Raw genomic sequence first — 22,059 nt, forward strand, 5'->3', positions numbered from 1 at the left:
TCATAAAAGGAATATTAGAATTATAACCTTGCTTCTACAAACCTTACCAGTGTGATAAGTATTGAGGAAAATCTACTGAGGATAAAGAATAAGATGTGATTATCTATTTCTCTTTAATTAGTCATCTTCAGTATCAATCTTTTAATTAAAATACTTCAGGAGAAGAGGTATTCTCTTTCACTGGTACCTCATATCACCTAGGACCTTGTACATTGGAGAACTATTTTATGGTTCATTTTCTATGAGGGCTCTGAGACTTTCCTTGGAGATCTTACAGTACTCTGAAAATACTGGTACCTGCAGTCCACAATGGACATTTTTATTTTGCTATGACATTCAGTAGTCAATTGCAGAGTCTTGAAATGATAGTGAAGCTCGGAATTTAAAATACATATATTAATGTGTGGTTAATACACTATAAAATATGATTAAAAGTATCAATTTAAGATATAACATATAAGACTAACTAATATATAAGTCTAAGATTATGATATAAGTCTAATGTTGGTCTATGTATTTTTTCTAGTCCTAAAGAATATTCTCACATATAATAAAGAATTTCCATTTGATGTTCAGCCTGTCCCATTAAGGTAAATAAATAAGCATCCATATTTTATCTTCTGATTTTATTATCTATTTTATGCCTGTTTTTCAAATATTTCTGTATTTTTTCCCTATCAAATTTGGTATTGGTGATATGGCTGATACCATTGGTAGCAATGAGATGATTGACATTGACATTTATATCAACATTAACCTAATAATCAGCATCTTATCTGGGAAGTTAGTGGCTATGAGGGTTAGCTGGTGTATTAAGTGGAGTAGCTCACTAATTTTTCTGTCCTTTTTTATATAGGAGAATTTCAGCCCCTGGTGAGGAAGAGCATTTGGAATTTGAAGAAGATGAAGAAGAAGGTGGTGCTGGAGCAGGGTCTCCTGATTCTTTTCCTGCTAGAGTGCCTGGTGGGTACAAAAAATGTACATTATATAATTCAAGGTCAGGTGTTTGGAACTTACTTTTGTACTTGTTAGTGGCGGGTAAAACATCTCCAGGTTTGCCAATCTTAAGCAAATTATCATGGCCATTCTGATAGCAGTAGCTAATGGTTTATTGTGAAAGTATCTTACTATTTGTGTCAGGGATCCTCAAAACATCCCGGGTTTAGTGATTGGCTAGGAAGACCCACAGGACTCAGCATATAGCTGTACTCACAGTTGTATTCTGAGTCATTACAACAAGAAAACACAAGAACAAAATTAGCAAAGGGTAAAAGCACACAGGCAAATTCCAGAGGAAACCAAACTTCTAAGAGTCCTCTCCCAGCAGAGTCAAATATGTACTTGATTCTCTCAACATTATTTCACACCTGTAAAATGAAAAATATTGTCTATTGGGGAAACACTGTAGAGATTCAGTGCACAAGACACTTATTGGGGTTAGCATGAACCAAAACTAAAGACTCCAGGAAGAAAGCAAGTGTTCAGCACAAACCATATTGTTTGCATGGACGGTTTAGGCACAGTGATCTTCTTAACAGGGCATGATGGGAATCCTGCTGAAATCCAGGTTCCCAGATGCTAGCCATGGACCAACATTGTAAGTAGGCTTTCTAGAGTAACTGTTTGCTATGTTAATTCTTTTCTTTATATATCTAGCTGTTCTTTAAATAATCATACATGATTGTGAAACCTGGACCTGGAGGAACAGATACTATACAGTTGCCCTTAACAGGGAAATAAAGAATACATAGCAAGTTCTTTTTATTTGTGGAAGATTTGACAAGGTTGTAAAATACCCTAGTCAAGCACCCTGAGTGAATTTTTTGCCTCTTCCACTTCTATAATTTCTTCTGTTCTTATACAGTGCACAGTTTTTACTTCTGATGAACTAGTTCATTTTTTGGAAGTGTGGAAATAACACTGTACTATTGTGATGCATTTTTTATGCTTTATGGTATAATTAAATATAATATACATATCATCCAGAAAACTTCATAATTAAAGTCATATTCCAGTAATTTAAACACTCTTTGGTAGAAGACGTTTGAAATATAAACAGTATAGGCTTAGACAAACAAGATACCTGCGCTTTTGAGTCTAACATCTGCCAATCAGTAGTTGAGTGACTGTACTTTTTTCTTTATAAAAGGAGATGTTGACAATGCCTAATTCATAGGGTTACAATGAAAATTAAGGCACCACATACAAAGCATTTGGCATGATACTTTTCATTTGCTGGGGTAGTGGTGGCTACTGTATTTTCATTATCACTTCTAAATGGTGCTAACAGTCCTACACCATAGGGTTATTGGAAAAATTACAGTCACTATAAAATGTTATTGTTAGTGTTTCTTTGATACAAGGTAATTATTTCCAATCTGTTTGTCCTTATGAAGAAAGAGCTATATTTTACTTGTCATATTTGTAGGAAATTTCAAGATTGCTGAGATGATGAGGTAAATAAATTTGCTAAAATTTTTCTGTATTTTTTATTTCCTTTTCAAACCACATGCTGTACTTGAAATAGATTCCAGTTCTATAAATTTCTGGTTTGATTATTTGTTCACTAGCTATACTTCTGTAGCAAACAAGATCCTTGAAGCAGATGATGTAAGTCATGAAATGGACAGATTAAGGTCTTTATGGGTTTCAGGTTGCTGAGTTGAAAAGAAACTCTGTAAATTAAGTCTATTTGCTATGAAAGATTAAGCCCAAAGTAATTAGATTTTTGTATTCTGATATAGCATTTTGGTATTTTATTTCAGAGATACAGAAAGCTCACTAAACCTTTCTATTCCCTGAATTATTTTCCTCAAAGTAAGAAAGAGTACATATAGTTCAATTGGCTATATTTGATTTTCGATCATATTTTCCAGGGCCTGTGTCATTATAAAATTAAAAATGTCATTGAAGGACAATTTGACCTTTAACTTAATTGTAGAATGGGGAAAATTGTTATACTGTGGACATCCAAGATTTCATTCATGATAAGGCTGTTGTGTCTATATTATCATGGCAGGGTGCTCCTAAGAATTATAACATTTTTATTATCTTTATTTTATGTAATTTATATAATTGTAAGTTTGTTGTATTTTTTTTTTTTTGGTACTGAGGATTTAACACAGGGGTACTTTACCAGTGAGCCACATCCTCAGCCCTTTTTATTTTTCATTTTGAGACAGGATTTCACTTAGTTGCTGAGGGCCTCACTGAGTTGCTGAGATTAGTCTTAAACTTGGGATCCTCCTGCCTCAGCCTCCCAAGTCACCTGGATTACAGGCTTGTGCCATAGCATCTAGCTTATTATGATCTTTTGAAAAAATATTGATTAAGGTGTCCCTTACATATATAAAAGGCATCTTTTTTTAGTGTGCAGCTTTATGAGTTTTGACAAACACACATGCTAAACACTACTACTGTTAAGCTAATGAGATGAAGTATAATATATGACTATGGTATGACCAAGAGTAGTTTATTCCCATTTAAAATTAAAAATGAATTTTTATCCAACCTTTCTTGAAAAGAATAAAAAATTGTTAAACCTTTCTTTGACATTAATATCATTTTCAAAGCCTTCAATTCTCATAAGACAAACAGTAACTTTTGTGTACTGCTTTAAACACTAACTGGCTTAAGTACAAATAGTAGTTTAATTTTCTTAAGGTAATCTCAGTAGATTTCATTTAAATAGAGGATATAAATTTATAACCTATTATTTATTACCTGAAAACTTATTTATCATTTTGAATATTAAAGCTTCTAAATGATAAACCAAAGTAATACAAATAAAAAAAATAGCTGATCAGGATTATATGCTTATAATCCTAGCTACTTAAGAAATTGAGGCAGGAGGATTGCAAGTTTGAGGCCAGTGGGGGCAACTTAGAGAGACTTTGTCTCAAAATAGAAAGAACTAGGGATGTAGCTCAGTGGTAGGGTGCTTGCCTCACCTGTGTGAAGCCCTACATTTGTTTCCTAGTACCACATGCACAAATAGCCATGACACAATTTTAGACAAAATTTAAAAAAACATTTCTGAGTGACCTAAACATAAGCCTAGCAATCTCAACATTATTCTAAATTTGTATTGGTTATTCATCTTTTATATAGTCTTAGATATGTACAAAAACTGTTTTTTGAAACTCAAAATGAAGAGTGAATCTTACTTCTTTAATATCAAGCCTGTACTTGTTTCTTTCCTGCATAAATATTCAATTCTGAGTTGAACTTGAGAGTTAAGCAAATATGGATTTCATTTTCAGCTAAAGTGCAGTGTTTTTCTTACTCATGCATATAGGAAGTTGAAAACTGCAACAAAATATTCATTGCTGTTCCATGAATATTAGGGCATCCTTATTTCACAGAATTTCAGAATATATTTAGGGTTAAGCAGTAAATACTACCAAAGTGTGCAGTTAAACTCTGGCTCTCCGTGCACTTCCTTTCTCTCAAAGTCTCAAATTCTCAGACTGAGCCGAACAGTCAGAGCCAGAGTCCCTTATCCAGTCATGTACTTATATTGAAAGGAAAGGAAAATACCATTCAATGTTATCTGGAAGTTCTCCTAGCTATTTTTCAATAGTTTTAAGGCTTGTTAATATTCTATTACTCTCAAGCAGTTTTGGAAACATTTTAAGATTTCTTTTTTATAATTTGTCTTGTTTGTTTGTAGTACTGGGGATTGAAGTCTGGGGTGCTCTACCACATAGCTACATCCCCAGCTCTTTGACTTATTTTTTTTTTATTTTGAAACAGGGTTTTGCTAAGTTGCCCAGGCTGGCCTCTCCTGCCTTAACTTGCCAAGTTCCTGGGATTACAGGCATGCACCACTAAGTCTGGCTAAGTTTTTTTTAATCCATGAATCTTGTCACTTGAAGTCAAAAGGTTTTCTCCAGAGCTTTGCAGAAATTGGTTTATAGGAAATTTCTATTGAGTATGCTCTTCATCAAGGCTCTAAGCAACATCTGGCCTGCTTTGTCTTGAAAGTCCTCTGGCCACTCAAATTTTTAACCCAACACCTGTAGTAACTCTTCCTTGCATGCTAAATGGCATCTGTGTATGAAGCATATACCCACTGATTCATCTTAGGTTTTGTGAGAGTATTTATTATTTTTTCCAGATATGATGGTTACACTTAAGAATTCAGCCATTATCCAAATCACATATTTCTGAACACAGAAAAATACATATTTCTAGTACCAGTCAATAAAGAAAATAAAAACAAGAATATATTCATATAACTTATATACAAACAACTTTAATCAGGTATAATTTTTCACAGACCTAGAAATATTATTATTTGAATGCTAATGACCCCTAAGATTTTTATCAAACTTTTAATATAATTTCAAAGTGAACAAACTTCTTATGATTTTACTCTTTATCTTGAAAGGTTGGACCAGTTTCTCAACTACTAATCAGTTACCAACCAAAAGAAATTGTGCATGTGTTTTCATATTTTCACACAATTTGTATGTGTGTACAAATTGCAGATGTGCAGTACAAATTGCAAAATTTTTCTCTTGCTAGATTTTTAAGACCCATTTCATGTTTTGTGCCATTTACAAAATGTTATGACCAAATAATGATTTGATAATACCATTATTTTAAATTATGTTAAAATTATCCCAAAATAATAGAAAATATTATTTTATATATATCATTTTTATTGGATTTTAAAATTACAAAGAAATGTGCACTTAAAAAATGTGTGTGACAGACTTTGAATTTGTAGTATCAAACATCTGAATTTAATTACAAGTATGATAAATCTAAAACAAAGAAGACATAAATATATAATCACACACATATGATAATGCTTAGTTTACATTTTAGATATCAGGTTCATCTCTGTCCTAAAAGTATGGACAACAAATTTTGTACTCCTTATTCATGACATTTAATTTACCAAGCACCAAGGCAAAATGAAGACTGACTCACCTCTTATTGAAGTAAATGCCTGTGACAAACATTTGTACAATATCATGTAAAAAGCAAATTCAAATCAGTGTTTTAAAAAATATAATCTTTGGTAATTTTCCTCTTTTAATGTTCTGACCTAGAAAATGATGTACTATTTTGGAATGAAGACTGTCATGCCATTTCCAATTTTGGACTAGAAATTGTCCTTATAGTATGATATGAGATATAAACAATAGAAATTTTTAAAAAGCAAAAATAAAAAAGTTGAAAGAAAAGAATGACTTCCTCTTCTGCATGTGAGGACAGGGTCTTAAGGATCCCATTGACCTTCATATCCATGTCACTCCAGACTCATCCTCAGGCTGGTGGTCCTTTCATTGTCTGATTCTCCATGATCTCTATGGCCATCCTACTTGATACTTAGACCTTCATTTTTCTCAGCATCCTCTTGGAACAAAGAAGTTATGGGCAGGGGGTGGGGGGCTTCAGATGTTCTCCCATTGTTTTTCTGTACCTGTTGCAGGTAGAGTGGTGCTTCATTGCTTGGTCTGTGTCAGTGCTGTGGGGTGACCAGCAGAGGCCGAGGCCTTACTTGCACAATTCCCTTTCCTCTCCACAGTGGCAGTGGCTGTAACATTCTTGGCTAGGTCAGACGCTTTTACACAGTTTTTAAAACATTCTTGAGGGAACTTGTCTATGTTTAACAAACAGCCATTTGGGGGATCCATAGCTACCTTCACAAATTGTTTTCCACAGATGAAGCACAATGAAATAGAACAACTTGAGTTTTTACCCAAGTACCACCTGTTAATAAACAGTTTCCATCAACAAGATGGACTTTTTGGTATCCCCTATTACAGTAGTGTGGTAAAATGGTTCCAAACCTTCTAATTCATTGTCATTACTTTATCAGAGTTGTCTTTAGGTTTAGGCTTAGAATCTTCCTCTCGCAGAAAATCACACTGAATTGAGTAATTCCTTCCAACTCTTTTTGACACCAGTGAGAGCATGCTTGCTCTGGTTGGTGCATAAGAGGTGGTTGGGGGCAGATAAGTCAGAAAAAGACATGCTTTCTGTGTTCAGTACAACTTGGGGCTCACCAGCTATCAATGGCTTCCTTTGTCTTGCAGTAAAAACTGAAAGTGGAATTAACCAAATGAACACAGTCCTGCTGCTCACTGCTATATGAGTGTTAAAGACCTATCATATTGCTATCTGGGCTGCTCAGTCTCTGTCCATTCCTGTGAATGTGCATTGCCCAGTGTACAAAGTTCAAATGTTACTCTTTTTTAATCACTCCCTTACTTGGAGTTCTTAGTGACAGCTCAATAACATCCATGGGATGTTATTGAAAACTTGGTTTGGACAGCTGTAGCCATTTAGAATTTTCCATATTTAAAAGTATGAGGCATAAATAGTGGCCTCACAAAAATGTCTATATTCTAATCCTGGGAACCTGTGACTGTTATGTTTACATGGCAAAAGGAACTTTGCAGAAGCTTGAGATGGGGAGGTTCTCCTGCAGTTCCTTTTAAGGCTTTAGGGACAATTAAAATAAAGATGTTAAAATGACACATGATGGTTAAAAGCATGGACTCTGTAGCCAAACTTCTGTGTGATTATGGATAATTTGTTTTTCTATGCCTCACTTTTCACCTCTGAAAAATAGAACTAAACTATTGTTGTGAGGATTAGATGAGAGGATTAGGATAGTATGTGGCACATCACAAATACTCACAAGTGTTAGCTATTTCTTATTTACATAGCAATTCCATGTGGAAGAACATTTCTTCTAATCTTTGCTCTAGATCTGAGAGCAGATGATCTAGCTGGAATAGCACAGTTTACACTGGATTGTGTGTAGTGATTTCTTTCTTATCCTTGTTAGTCTTCGAATTTTATGAATGTAGTTGACTTGTTCTCATATTACACTATGTAATTGGATATGTTAATTCTTCACTTAGAAATCTTCCTTTTAATGCATTGGCTCAATTTACAACTATCATGGTTTTATCTTTGATGCAAAAACATGCATATAGATGGTATGGTATTATTTTAGCATTTGATCTTCTTTTATGTTTATTATTTCTTCACTCATTGATATAGATTCTCTAGCCATTTGTTTACTAGAGCATGATAACCTCTAGAACTGAAAATTCAGTCATTCATTCAATAAAATATTTCTTCAACAAAGATCTGTTTATTCCTTGTGCATACTACAAAAGGAACAGTTCCCACACCTTTCAGGATGCTTATTGTGTAGTCAGCAAGACAGAGCCAAAAGCACATGATTATGATTAGAGATGTGCACCAATGTCATAGGTTGGCAAAAAAGAAGGGCTGAGGGAATTCAATAAATCTAGCCAGATTTAGGACTCACTGAGTATGTAGGAGTTGACCATGCAGAGAGAGAGAGCACATCATAGACCATTCTGAAACACCTTAAATAGGCACCTTTCTATGTAATCTATGATCTTAATTACACTCAGCTTCCTTCATAATGGAACACAATGTTTGCTATTCTACCTTGAATTAAACAAGAAATTCAGACTTGAAATCACTGCCTCCATATTAAATTATTCGAAGCATAATGATTACATTAAACCTTACTGTGTAGTCTCAGGCAAAAAGATTGTTGGTAAGGAATGTAGCATCAGCCCTACCATTTCAACTGAAAGACCTAGATGATGACAGGTTATAAAATTGACTCACCCCAAAGTAACAACAAGTTTAATATCAACTTGGAAAAAAATAATCTTAACATCAAAAAGACTTTGAAAGTTGTAAAGCAATCATCTTTTGAATGTCAAAAAAGGTAGTAAAGAGGTAATACATAAAAGAAGTAACATTCTTGGGGGTTTTGGGGGGTGGGGTGGGGTGGGTTCTTTTTTTGTCTTTTTTAGAACTGGGGTTTGAATCCAGTATTTTGCAAATGCAAGGCAGACACTTTGCCACTGAGCTACATCCCAACCCAACATTCTTAATATATAAAGAAAAATTTTAATTGTAATAACCAAAGCAGAATACATGAGAGGAACAGACAATATGAGCGAGCGCACGAGCGTGCACACACACACACACACACACACACACACACACACACATTTAAAAAACATCCGTTAAACATAAAAAGATACTCAACTTTATTTTTAATAAAAAACAGAAATTAAAGCTACTGTTGGTGAGTCTTAGGGGAAATAGGTACTTATTAATCACTGGTGGGAACAGAAAAATGGTGAGGTTCCTTTGGAGGGGAATTGAGCATTCTCTAACAACATATAAGTACATATTTTTTCCTTAGCAATCCCATTCCTGAGAATTTACTTTGAAGATGCACCCCCAAAATACAGGAAAAAGAGGAGGAAACATTTGCATATACACAAGATTCTCTGTTTAGGTGTTTTTTATAATGATAAAAAGTTAGAAATAAAGTAACTGCCATATGAAGATTGACTGAATAAACATAGGATGCTGTAGAAAATAATTCAGAAAATCTCCATGAACTAATGAGTGATTTTTCAAATTATTGTTAGCAGAATTTATCAAGGTAGTTCACATTAGCAGATTAAGGGGAAAGATTTCATAAAGTTGTCAACAATGCAGAAAAAGTTTTCAGTTAAGTTTGAAATACAGCCTTGATTTTAAACAATTCTTGTCAAAGAACAGAAAAACATCCTTAACCTGATAAAACATGGCTACATGACATTTACAGCCCAAAATCGTTTAATGATGAATTTGAACAAAACAAGAGTGTCTATTACTTCTTTTCATCAGCATTGTTTTGGAAGCTCTAGCTACTGCACTAGGACAAGAAAATGAAATATAAAAGGGGGGATGTTCTTTATTTGCACATTTATGAATATATAGAGAATATATGCAAAAAACCTATTCATAACTCATTAATAAGATAATGTGGTTCCTGGATAGAAAATCTGTACAGACAAATCAATTTTATCTCAAACAAGTAATAATTGCTTAGAAAATGAACTATTATAATATTTATAGTAGTATTAAATAATATCAAGGACCTTATTATAAATTCAACAAAAGAAATATAAGAATTTTATGTAGAAAATAAACCTTTATTGAAAGAAATAAAAGAATATCAAAAGGAAAAGGAAACTGGAGCAATCTTGAAATTAGGGAAAAAGATGGAAGAGTGACTTAATAATTGTTATGGTTGGTGAGATGTTGAATTGTACATTCTCTTTTACTTTTTTCATTTCTCTCAATTGAATTGTTTATGAGAATGCATTTTATAAAAACAGTGAAGTCATTATTCTTTTTTTCATTTGTTCATAATAGTTATTCTTGACATTAGATTCATTTGGACTAATTATAAATGCATGGGATATAATTTGCTCCAATTAAGTCCCTTCACCCTCCCCATCCTCCCTCCCACTGTTCCCTTTCATCTACTTTACTGATCTATTTATTTACATTTTTTAAAATTAGTATGTTATAGATATTCAAAATGATGAGTTTCATTATAGTATATTCACATATGTGCATTGAAAAGTTAATTTGGTTTCATTCCACAGTTTTTCCCTACCCACTCCCCATTCCCTTCTTTTTCTTTTATTGATTTTATTTTTTTTAAATACACGACAATGGAGTGTATTACAATTCTTATTACACATATAGAGCACTTTTTTTATCTTTGTATAAAGTATGTTCATGCCAATTCACGTTATACATATACTTGTTTTTTTTGCATTACAATTCTTATTACACATATATACCACAATTTTTCATATTTCTGTTTGTATATAAAGTAGGTTGACATCCAATATGTGTCTTCAGACATGTACTTTGGATAATGATGTCCATCACATTCATTCCACATTCATTAGGAGGCTAATCCCCTGCCTCCTCCCTTTCCCTCACTCCCCTCTTCCCTATCTAAAATCCATCTATTCATCCCATGTTCCTCTTCCCTACCCTATTATGAGTCAGCCTCCTTATATCAGAGAAAACATTTGGCATTTGTTTTTTGGGGATTGACTAACTTCACTTAGCGTTATCTTCTCCAATGCCATCCATTTACCTGCAAATGCCATAATTTTATTCTCTTTAAAAAACGTTCATAGTGTATATATGCCACATTTTTAAAAATCCATTCATCCACTGAAGGGCATGTAGGTTGGCTCCACAGTTTAGCTATTGTGAATTGTGCTGCTATAAACATTGATGTGGCTGTGTCCCTGTAGTATGTTGTTTTTAAGTCCTTTGGGTATAGTCCAAGGAGAGGAATAGCTTGGTCAAATGGTGGTTCCATTCCCAGATTTCCAAGGAATCTCCATACTGCTTTCCAGATTGGCTGCACCAATTTGTAGTCCCACCAGCAATGTATGAGTGTACCTTTTTCCCCACATCCTCTCCAATACTTATTGTTGTTTGTCTTCATAATAGCTGCCATTCTGACTGGAGTTGTATCTTAGTTTTGATTTGCATTTCTCTGATTGCTAGAGATGTTGAAATTTTTTTCATATATTTGTTGATTGATTGTATATCCTCTTCTGAGAAGTGTTTGTTCAAGTCCATGGCCCATTTTTTGATTGGGTTACTTGTTTTTTCAGTGCTTAGCTTTTTGAGTTCTTTATATACCCTAGAGATTAGTGCTCTATCTGATGTGTGAGGGGTAAAAATTTTCTCCCAGATGTAGGCTCTCTGTTCACCTCACGGATTGTTTTCTTTTGCTGAGAAAAAAAACTTTTTAGTTTGAATCCATCCCATTTATTGATTCCTGGTTTTAATTCTTGTGCCATAGGAGTCTTATTAAGGAAGTTGGGGCCTAACCCACATGATGAAGATTAGGGCCTACTTTTTTCTTCTGTTAGACGAAGAGTCTCTGGCTTAATTCCTAGGTCCTTGATCCATTTTGAGTTAAGTTTTGTGCATGGTGAGATTTATGAGTTTAATTCCATTTTGTTGCATATGGATTTCCAGTTTTCCCAGCACCATTTGTTGAAAATGCTATCTTTTCTCCAGTGCATGTTTTTGGCACCTTTGTCTAAAATAAGATGATTGTAATTTTGTGGGTTAGTCTCTGTGTCCTCTATTCTGTACCATTGGTCTACCAGTCTGTTTTAGTGCCAAAACCAAGCTGTTTTTGTTACTATTGCTCTGTAGTAGAGTTTAAGGTCTCATATAGTGATACTCCCTGCTTCACTCTTCCTGCTAAGGATTTCTTTAGCAATTCTTGGTCTCTTATTTTTCCAGATGAATTTCATTATTGCCTTTTCTATTTCTATGAGGAATGCCATTGAGATTTTGATTGGAATTGCATTAAATCTATATAGTGCTTTTGGTAGTTTGGTCATTTTGATAATATTAATTCTGCCTATCCAAGAGCAAGGTAGATCTTTCCAGAAATAGTAAATGAATTCAGCAAAGGAGCAGGATATAAATCAACACCCATAAATCAAAGGCATTTCTGTATATCAGTGACAAAGCCTCTGAGAAGGAAATGAGGAAAACTACTCCATTCACAATAACCTCAAAAAAATGATACTTGAGAATCAATTAAAGAAGTCAAAGATCTATACAATAAAACTACAGAACCCTAAAGAGAGAAATCAAAGAAGATCTTAAAAGATGGAAAGATCTACACATTCCCTTCTTAAAAGGAGAAAAGGAGGAGGAGGGAGGGAGAGGGGGAAGTTGGGCAGGGTCAGATCAGAATATGATAACCCAAAGGGTGGGGTTTGGCCTGCTGAGAACTTCTAACTGAAGGAGATTGGAATCTCAAAAGCAAGCTCAGCAGCAAAGCCTTTGCTCTCCTCCTGCCCTCCTGTCCGTTCACCCTTCTCTCCCAAAGCCAGTCATAAAACCTAGAAAGTGCTCTCTCTCTCTCTCTCTCTCTCTCTCTCTCTCTCTCTCTCTCTCTCTCTCTCCTCTCTCTCTCTCCCTCTCTCTTTCCTTCCTTCCCTGCTATTCCCTTCCTGTCCCCCTACCCTCCCTTCCCCCCTCTCTTAAAAACCCTCATTCCAGACAGGACCTGCCTTAGGTCCAGAAGGAAAGAAGGCCAAGAAGATGACCAGACAGGGCTTGCTGGGACCCTGGCAGCCTTTTACCATTAGCTCACACCCCCTTTTCCAGTCATTTCTACATGGCCATCCATTCTTCATGGAACATAAACATAAAAACAGGAGTTTTCCCTGGATCTCTAGGTCTTTATTTCTGAAGGCTTTTAGGTCAAATAAAATTCTATTAAATAATTGTAATGATTTTTAAAATGTAAAGATATATACTAGTTCATAAATTAGAAGAAGCAGTTTATAAAGATAGACTCTTTCTGAAACTCATCTGAATTTTTATTGCAGCTATAGAATGAAGATACTGTATTAGTGGTAAGAGGATAAACAGTCCGGTAAGACAGAATAGAAAACTCAGAAAGTGATTGCCACATGATTTATGATTGAAGTGGGACTGCAGATCAGTGGTGGAAAATGTCAGTCTTTTTAATGAGTAGTGCTGAGACAATTGAGTATTTATGTGAAATTGAATGAAATTAAAGCCCCTACTATACACTGTAGTCAATAATTCTGTGTGACATATGGAATTAAGTGTGAATGGCAAAACAATAAAATGCTTTCAAGATAATACCTTTATGATTTTGGAGTGGGGTAAGTTGTCTTAAATATGACATAAAAAGCACTGATAGTAAAGGAAGATATTAAGAAATTTGATATTACTAGCAGTAAGTATTTATCATAATCAGAAGACACCATGGCAGAGAAAAGTCATTCTTAACATTCAAAACTAATACTTGGTGTTAGAAGTTAGCAATGGTTGCTATCTTTTGGAAGAGTGAATTGGATATGGTGGGGGGAAGGACACTCCCAGGAGGCTGATCATATCTTTCCTAGATCTGATACTAGTTATACAGGTGTATTAACTTTGTGGAAGTTCAGCAAACTGTACTAACAATTTGTACATTTTAAAATGTATATGCTCTACTTCAACAAAAAGTCTTTATAAAGGAAAAGTACTAAGAAGCTATTTGTAAAACATTTGTCCAGCAAAATAATAGAGACCTCCTACAGCTCAATAAGATAGATATCTCAATAAAAAATCGAGCAAAATAATTGAACACACTTCAGAAAAGAGGAAATCATATATTTGATTTATTCTAAAAGGTGCTCAACCTTATTAATCTTCAGAGGAATGCAAATTCAAATGATTGATTTCTTTATACCAAAATTGGCTAACATGAAGAATCTGAGAAAACAGTACCTAGTGAGGATGTGGAGCAATGGGAACACTACTGCACTTGGGCTAGGAATAAAAATTGGCACAACCACCTTGGGAAATGGATTGTCATTACATAGTAGGTATGGAGGTAACATGCCAGGTGACTTAGTGATTCCTCTGTTTCAGAAATGGGTGCTTATGGGAACCAGAAGATGTTCAGAAGAGTATTTATTATAGCCTTGTTAACTATATCCAAACACTTGAAGTAATTCAAATGTCTATCAACACAAGAATGTGTACATAAACTGTAGCATATTTATACAGCCATGTACTACATAATAGAATGAACTTTTCTGCAGAAAAATTCATATATGATATACATACATGTGAATATGTATGTATATAAATATAAATGTATACATATTCACATTTTTCATAAAATTTCAGAGGTGTTTTTTAACTCTCTGAAGTTCATCCCAGATGTCCAGGTACAAGCCCCTCTTCTAAAAGTACCCTCATTTGTCAATCAAAGAAGATGCATAAAAGGTATTATGTATATATTTAATGATATCAGCCTGAGCCCATTTAGGTTTGTTAATGCAACAGTGGACTGCAGCCTCCAGGCCTTCCCATTATTGCATTTGTCTGTATTGTCTTCATATTTGTTTAAATTAGAAAGTAATACATTTTTAACAGCACTGTTGAGGTATAATTTGCATTTCATAACATTTCCCTTCTGTAAGTATAAAATTCATCGATTTTTGACACCTCTATAGAGTTTTGCATCTGTCATCACTATACAAGTTGAGAACATTCCCATCACCTCCCAAAATTTTCTCAAGCCACATTTGCCATCAATCAAATGTGTATTTTCAAATGTAGTGTGTTTATTGCTTCATGTATTTCAAATAACTCATCATTAAAAGTAGCATAACACATTGTTGAATAGAAACTTGAAAAACATCAACCAAAATCTTTTGTTAAGTGTATTTTGAGGTTCTGTATACATACTTGATTAAAATCAGCTTATTTGCATCTGTTCTCTATTGCTAGTTTCAAAAAAGGGAACATACTGAACAGTTGATTTCTTCCTTCATATGTCCTTGGTGGGTGAATGTTGTCATGTTGTTCTGGGTAGGTTTTTAGTTTTAAAAATTTTAGTTGGTTTTGGGGAAAATGTTCAGTTATACAAATGGCCATTTTATATGGCAGTCTCTATAGTACTAATTTCTGAGAGAATAACTCATACAAAATAGAATGAAGAATAGAAGTTAGACTATATAGTTAAATTAAAACATAAATATCAAATTGTAAATTATTTTCTTTATTAGGAGTAACTAAAGAGAAGAATGTATTGATCAACTCTGATATTAAATGTCTCAGACTTTAGAACAGTATAACAAGTATTTTAAAAGCTTTTCTCGTCTTTGTTCTACCACTTCATATTAAGATGCTGAGTATAATATAGAAGTACATATGGAATATAAATATTATGTGAGCATATTATACAATTATGTATAATTGGGCTTCCTCAAGTAATCTTTTTAACATACTTTTATTATACATACTATATACTATTATTATAGAAATGATTATTTCTGCTTAAAGGTGATTTATGGTTGGGAAATGCAGATATATTATGTGTAAAATTAAATATTTTTCTAAAAAAGTATAACATCAGATGTTCATGAATTTCGGAAATAAAAATACATAATGCCTAGCTAGTTCCTAAGAGGTAGGCTATATCTTCTGTTTGTCAAAGTATTTACTCTGAATTGTTGGTGGAGCTAACTTTTACTGAGGTTTCTCTGTTGCCAGGTACTTTATTACCAAGGTTGCCATCAGAACCGGGAATGACATTACTCACTATCAGGATTGAGAAAATTGGTCTGAAAGACACTGGACAGTGCATCGATCCCTATATTACAGTTAGTATAAAGGGTAAATAACTGGCAAATTGCATTATGTTTTTTCTCATATGGGACAAAGTTTTTGACAGGGGATGGTCTTGTATATGTGACAACTTACTTTAATGCATTCTATAATGAGGCAAAATCCTAGAAGAGATCATAACAGAACATAGTTCGAAAGACTTACAAAAAATATTTCCTACTTATACACTCACTTTTGCTTTTGAGTTTGTATAGATTTTTGCTCTTCAGATTCCATCTAATGTGCAGACTAAACATACACATTGTCCTTAACAGCAGCTACAGTCTTCAGGATATAGATTAACAATAGCACCCCTCACCTTCTCCTATCCAGTCTATATTCATTTCTCTCCACAAAGCCCCATTTCCTATTTTCCCATCTCTCCTGCTTCAGCCCCTTCTTCTTCCTGTGCTACTGAGGTATCTACTTAGGTGAATCCTACAGAGGCAGATGAAAATCAGGGGACAGGGAAGTAGGGTGCAACCATAACATCCATGCCCTGAAAGCAATCCCGTGGGATGATGATGTGATTAAGGAATAAATTATACCATTTTACAGAAATAACTATAGTTAGTACAAACGGCTTATTTTAATCTGTAGTTTTGCACCAAAGGAACAGATCGGTGCTGAAATTAAATGGAGGAACTTTTATCAATTGCAGAAATAAAGTCAGATCCATGGGTTCATTAGTGCTAATTAAAAGAAAAATATGACCACAAAGAAAAACATTTATTTAAAGAACATAATCCACAGCACTAATACTGGTACACTTTTAAATTCCGAGGTTACCAGTTATCAAATATATAGTGTACCGGAAAATATTTACATTGTTTGATAGGCCATTTATAAAACTGCATACTCATTGAGAAAGTATACTTAAAACACAAAAATATTTAATGATGTTGTAAATGTTAAATTACCTTTGCATATGTTATACTGAAATATTTTTATGTAAATATTTTTTTAATTATTAAATGTACTAAATTGTTTTTTGAGCTTTTTGAGACACATAAATGAATAACACATAAACACTGAGGAGTTATTAAATGAGTCCATGTTGAATTTGACTAAACTGAGATTTTTAAACCCGGAAAATTAAAACTATATATAACGTGCCATCTGGTTGTTGTAAATTCAGGGTATGTTGTAAACAGTATAACCAGAATTTAGATAATATATATGAAAAATTATTCATTAACCAAAGGGTTTTTGTTGGCTGTTCTCATCCATTTTTGGTTCTTAACAGGGAAATTATGATAAGGTTAGGTTTAAAGGCTTTTCTAAATAAGTCATATACTTGATCAAAGTTAGAAATTGGTGGCAGAGCTCCATTGTGGCAAATTATATACTCCAGATTTTTTTGGCATAGAAATATATAGTGGGATATTCCCTATGAAAAAAAAAAACATGTTTGTTCTTTTTACCACTTCACTATGAAGATCAAGTTTTGTCCACTTGGCCATGTAAAGGCTTCCTACCACTTCACTATGAAGATCAAGTTTTGTCCACTTGGGCCATGTAAAGGCTTCCTTGTCCCCTTCATGAGGTCTCCTATCCAGTCTATATTCATTTATCTCCACATACCCCATGAACTTTAACAACTCTCACATACTTGCTCACACCAAATAGGAATCTCTTAGCCTGAGAATCTCCTCTCAGCTCTTTCCATGCCTCTTTAGGAACTGTAACCTTTGCAGTTTCTATATTTTCCGTCTGTATATGTGAATGCTCATAAGCAGAAACTTAATTGTTTCTCCAGATCTGAATGACATAGATTTAACTCCTGTGCAAGATACTCCTGTGGCTTCAAGAAAAGAAGATACATATGTTCATTTTAATGTGGACATTGAGCTCCAGAAGCATATTGAAAAATTAACCAAAGGTTTGTAATTATCAGTTACTGACTTCTTAAGGACACAGTACTTATCTGGGTTTGTGTTCATAGTATACTTAACACAAGATCTTATGTCACATAGTTATGAATATTGACTTAAAGTCAAATCAAAAATTTTTTTTAAATATGAGAATTAGCAGTTGCATTATCTAGTTGTGTAATAAATGTGGTTAAATATTATTTGATAGGGAAGTTTTTCTCATAATACAGAGTTAAGGAAGCAGGTTCCCTAATAATTACCTTAAGTCCTTTTAGGAACCTAATGATTACTTTCTAACAGTTAAAGAATTATTTTTTTTTCTTTCAATAAGATGCATTGGGTAAAAAGATACTATAACTGGCAGTTAGTTTGTAAGAATATGGAAAGGACAATCTGGGCGTGGTTTCAGGAGGGAGAGAAATGATATAAGGTAGAATTTTTTTTAAAGGAACTCTTAAATTTCTATTCTATCTAATACAGGTGCTTATTGAAACCATTTCTATAGGTACTGCTGATACTTAAGTAACTTCTGTTTTTCTTGTGGTATTTAATATTTTATATTCTTTGGTAGTTTATGATTCTACCTGTGTACATAACTTACATTCTTGCTATACATTTTTGTTGTACTTTGTAGAATTAAATGATATGGAGAAATGTCACTCAGACATGCTAGTACCAGAGCTTGGAGTGACAGCCACAGTGAGTTATCAACAGTTGTGTCATCAGACTGTTTGACACATGTTACTTTGTAAAATCATAGGCTTCTGGTGACACATAAGAAATGTGTGGTCTCTGGCTTATGTTGTTTGTTTTAATTCCTTAGGTGCAGCTATCTTCTTTGATTTCAAACACTACAAGCCTAAAAAAGGTTTACCAGCATCAAGTGTTTTGCTTTCATGGAGATGGATGAGATTAAACCTGGGCCAACTGTAATAGAACTGTAAGTGATATACATATAGGATTCATACTGTTCTAATGGTTACTAGTTCATGTTTCTTCTTAGTCCCTCTTATCGAGAATGTAACATTGGAGTAGATCAATCATCAAAGTATTTTAAATCTATTGTGGTTACAGATACAAGAAACCCACTGACTTTAAAAGAAATTGCAATTATTGACCAAGAAACCACTTTATCTTCATCTACATCAAACTTTGCACAAGGAATGATTCTGACATGAGTAATGTGGAATTTCTGTGAATTTTACCACTCAGTAGAAACCATCATAGCTCTGTGTAGCATATTCATCCTTCAGGAGGCAGGAAGTGAACCATATCTATAGGCCAGTGAGTCCATTGCAAAGCTGTACCACAGAACTAAAGTCCAGCACCTCATTGTTATGACTCCTTTAGATACAGATTTATTGTAGATTTTGAAACTTGTTTTTACTTTTCTATTAATTGTGCAATTAATAGTCTGTTTCCTAATTTACCACTGTTCCTACCCTGCTTCCTGGAACAATATTGCTGTGGTAGGTATGCTCATCTTCAAACTTAATACAGCAATAAGAATGTGCTAGAGTTTACACATTTGCTCACTTTTGCTCCAATATGGTCTTTTGATTTGAATTAACTTCAAACTTTTGAATTGAAGTGGGTAGGATAGTATTAGATTGCTTTGAAAGGAAATTGGATCAGTTATGGTCTGTCTTTTAGGCTGTTCCTTAGAGCTGGCCTAAATTCACCCTCATCTGATAGTTCTACTTAGAAATAGTGTGCCTTGATCAGATCAATATCTTATATGGGAGTGTTCCCCAGATTGTAGCTGTGATTTTTTTCCAGATGACCAGATTGTTTTTCTGAAAGTGAGCATATTTTTAGTCATGTTGATTAGTTGTTCTATATCACATTGCTATTGTTTCTACGGTTAACATTAAATGATTCTAGGGTTAACATTAAAACTATCTCTCTCAGAATAATTACAAATTTTTGAGTGGGTTTACGTCGTCTAAATCATGTCATCTAAAAATAATTGAGTCAGATGCTAATGAGATACTGCAGGAACAACTGCTGTTTTTCTGACAACTGATTGTGAAACCTTAAAACCTGCATACCTTGTCTTTATAAAGTGATGAGTATGCAAAATTTGGAAAGATATTCTATTTTTTTAATATAGGTAGATACGACTGCCATTTATTTCCTATTTAGATATATTGACATTCATATGAAAATATGCAGGTTATTAGCCTATTATAATTTCACTATTTACATTACTTTTAACTTGATGAGACATATATAAAACTGTCATAGTACACAAGGTGGATATTTGATACACAGAAAATAAAGATTTGTGAGGAGCTTTTTTGTGGGTTACATGTAGAACCCATGTATTTTAATATTCACTATTTTAAATGAACAATGCATGAAGGGAATGCAATACTTGACCTATTTTTAAACTAGTGTAAACCCTAATCATACCATCAATTTGCTTTTTAAAACGAATAACAGTTATTTTAGCCCTTGCACTTCAAGAGATCTAGTCTTTAATTTTTCAGTTGTCTGTTAGGTCAGTTTTGTTTACTAGATGAATGTTAATAAAACTATATGAGCCTGAAAGAATTCTCAACCAAATTTAGTCTTTTCTTTCATCTGGATTGGGTTAATTTCACAAGTGCAAAAATAGTTCAGTATACAGTAGTTCTAGGAAATGAAGAATTTGCCTTAATAAAATGTTCACTCAACCGAAACTCTGAGTAGTCAAAATTTCCAGACTGTAAACTTCTCAAGAGAAGGGCCTCATCTTCTCCATGTCATGTAAACTTTCCAAGGTGCTTGGCAGCACTCTACTCTGTACCCTGTGGAGTGCTCAGTACCTTTTTGTTTGATGTTACTGATGTTTGATGTTGCTTCCTTAAAATCTACTATTAAAATGTAGCAAAACTGATACATTGTTCTTTCTGTTTTCTCATACTATAAAATATGTATATCAAAGTGATAATTTAAAAAAAACAAACTTTTTTTGGTTGTAGATGGACACAGTACCTTTATATTTATATGTGGTGCTGAGGATCAAACCCAGTGCCTCACATGCAACCCCAGCCCCTCAAAGTGATAATTTATATGAAGAAATATTTAGCATCCTTCACATAAGAATGCTTTTTTTTAACCTCGATTTATTTATGTGGTGCTGAGGATTAAACCCAAGGCCTTGCCTGTGCTAGGCAAGTACTCTACCACTGAGCCACAACCCCAGCTGCCACCAAAGAATGGGGTTATATGGAAAAAAAAGAGGATGCTTTATATGAATGTCTTTCATCAGCATTAAACAAACTTAAATTGAACATTGTCGTCAGCTTAGCTTTAATTCAGACCTGATTGACCAACCCCCCCCAAAAAAGGTGATTTTATCTTGAAGCAGTTAACACAAAGCAATCTGTATCTCACAAATTAGTTGTTTAAATTTACTTTCTAGTGTGGGAGGGGATGAGTCACTGGACAATAATTACAACTATAGCAGTAATATTTTCAGGTTGAAACACTACTGCTTCACAAATTAAATGATTTTAGTAACTAAACTGAAACACAATTTGCTGGAGAGGACTTCTAAAACTTTTGAGATACAAAAGTATAATTGAATCAGGGGACAGTATTCTCCACACAACCTGTATATGGGCAGATACCTTGGGCTTTGCTACAGAAGTGGTACAATCAATCAGATGGATGTAAGGAGAGGCAACTATGGGTGGGTTCAGAACTGCTCAGATAAACTATGTAGAATGCATTATAACTTACTAATAGAATAAATACAAAAAAGGCTTTAGAGGGAAAACTACTGTTGCTTTGAATAAAATAATAAATCTGCCTTTCCTTGAAAATCTATCTTCCTAGCTGACATCACCTTTATTTAAATGCTATTTTAAAATTAGAAGTTTTAGTAACTTCAGCATTGCCTTGTGTCCTGTAGAGGTTTAAAGATACATTCAAAATTGGTGTTTGTGACTTAAATTTTATTTTACATGGTTAAAAATGGCATAAGCTATTATATGGTTTTCCTCTTACACACACAGCTGCTGCTTCTAATATTAAATGGAGGTTATGTAGATTGAATTCTTCCTAAAGGACTCAAATTCTTTTTATTCTGAGTTATCTTCAGTAGTTTAGAGATTTTGTTTCACACTGAAGCTTTTGCCCCTATTTT

General features: G+C 33.8%; 1 protein-coding gene and 1 long non-coding RNA gene across 2 annotated transcripts in view; both read left to right on the plus strand.

Annotated features, from left to right (window-relative positions):
• Positions 1-501: 501 nt before the first annotated feature.
• Positions 502-18,070, plus strand: LOC144373265 (axin interactor, dorsalization-associated protein-like). Its single transcript, XM_078036373.1, has 4 exons — positions 502-590; positions 857-963; positions 15,937-16,059; positions 17,810-18,070. Exons 1-4 carry the CDS (start codon positions 502-504, stop codon positions 17,938-17,940), a joined length of 450 nt encoding a protein of 149 aa, XP_077892499.1. The 3' UTR covers positions 17,941-18,070.
• Positions 18,071-18,161: 91 nt separating this feature from the next.
• LOC144373268 (uncharacterized) overlaps positions 18,162-22,059 on the plus strand; it is a 45,134-nt gene continuing 41,236 nt past the window's right edge. Inside the window, exon 1 of the long non-coding RNA XR_013433001.1 lies at positions 18,162-18,864. This is a non-coding gene — a long non-coding RNA (uncharacterized LOC144373268). The remainder of the gene's footprint in view (positions 18,865-22,059) is intronic.

The sequence above is a fragment of the Ictidomys tridecemlineatus genome, unplaced genomic scaffold (assembly GCF_052094955.1).
Source record: "Ictidomys tridecemlineatus isolate mIctTri1 unplaced genomic scaffold, mIctTri1.hap1 Scaffold_335, whole genome shotgun sequence".
NCBI classification, from domain to species: Eukaryota; Metazoa; Chordata; class Mammalia; order Rodentia; family Sciuridae; genus Ictidomys; species Ictidomys tridecemlineatus.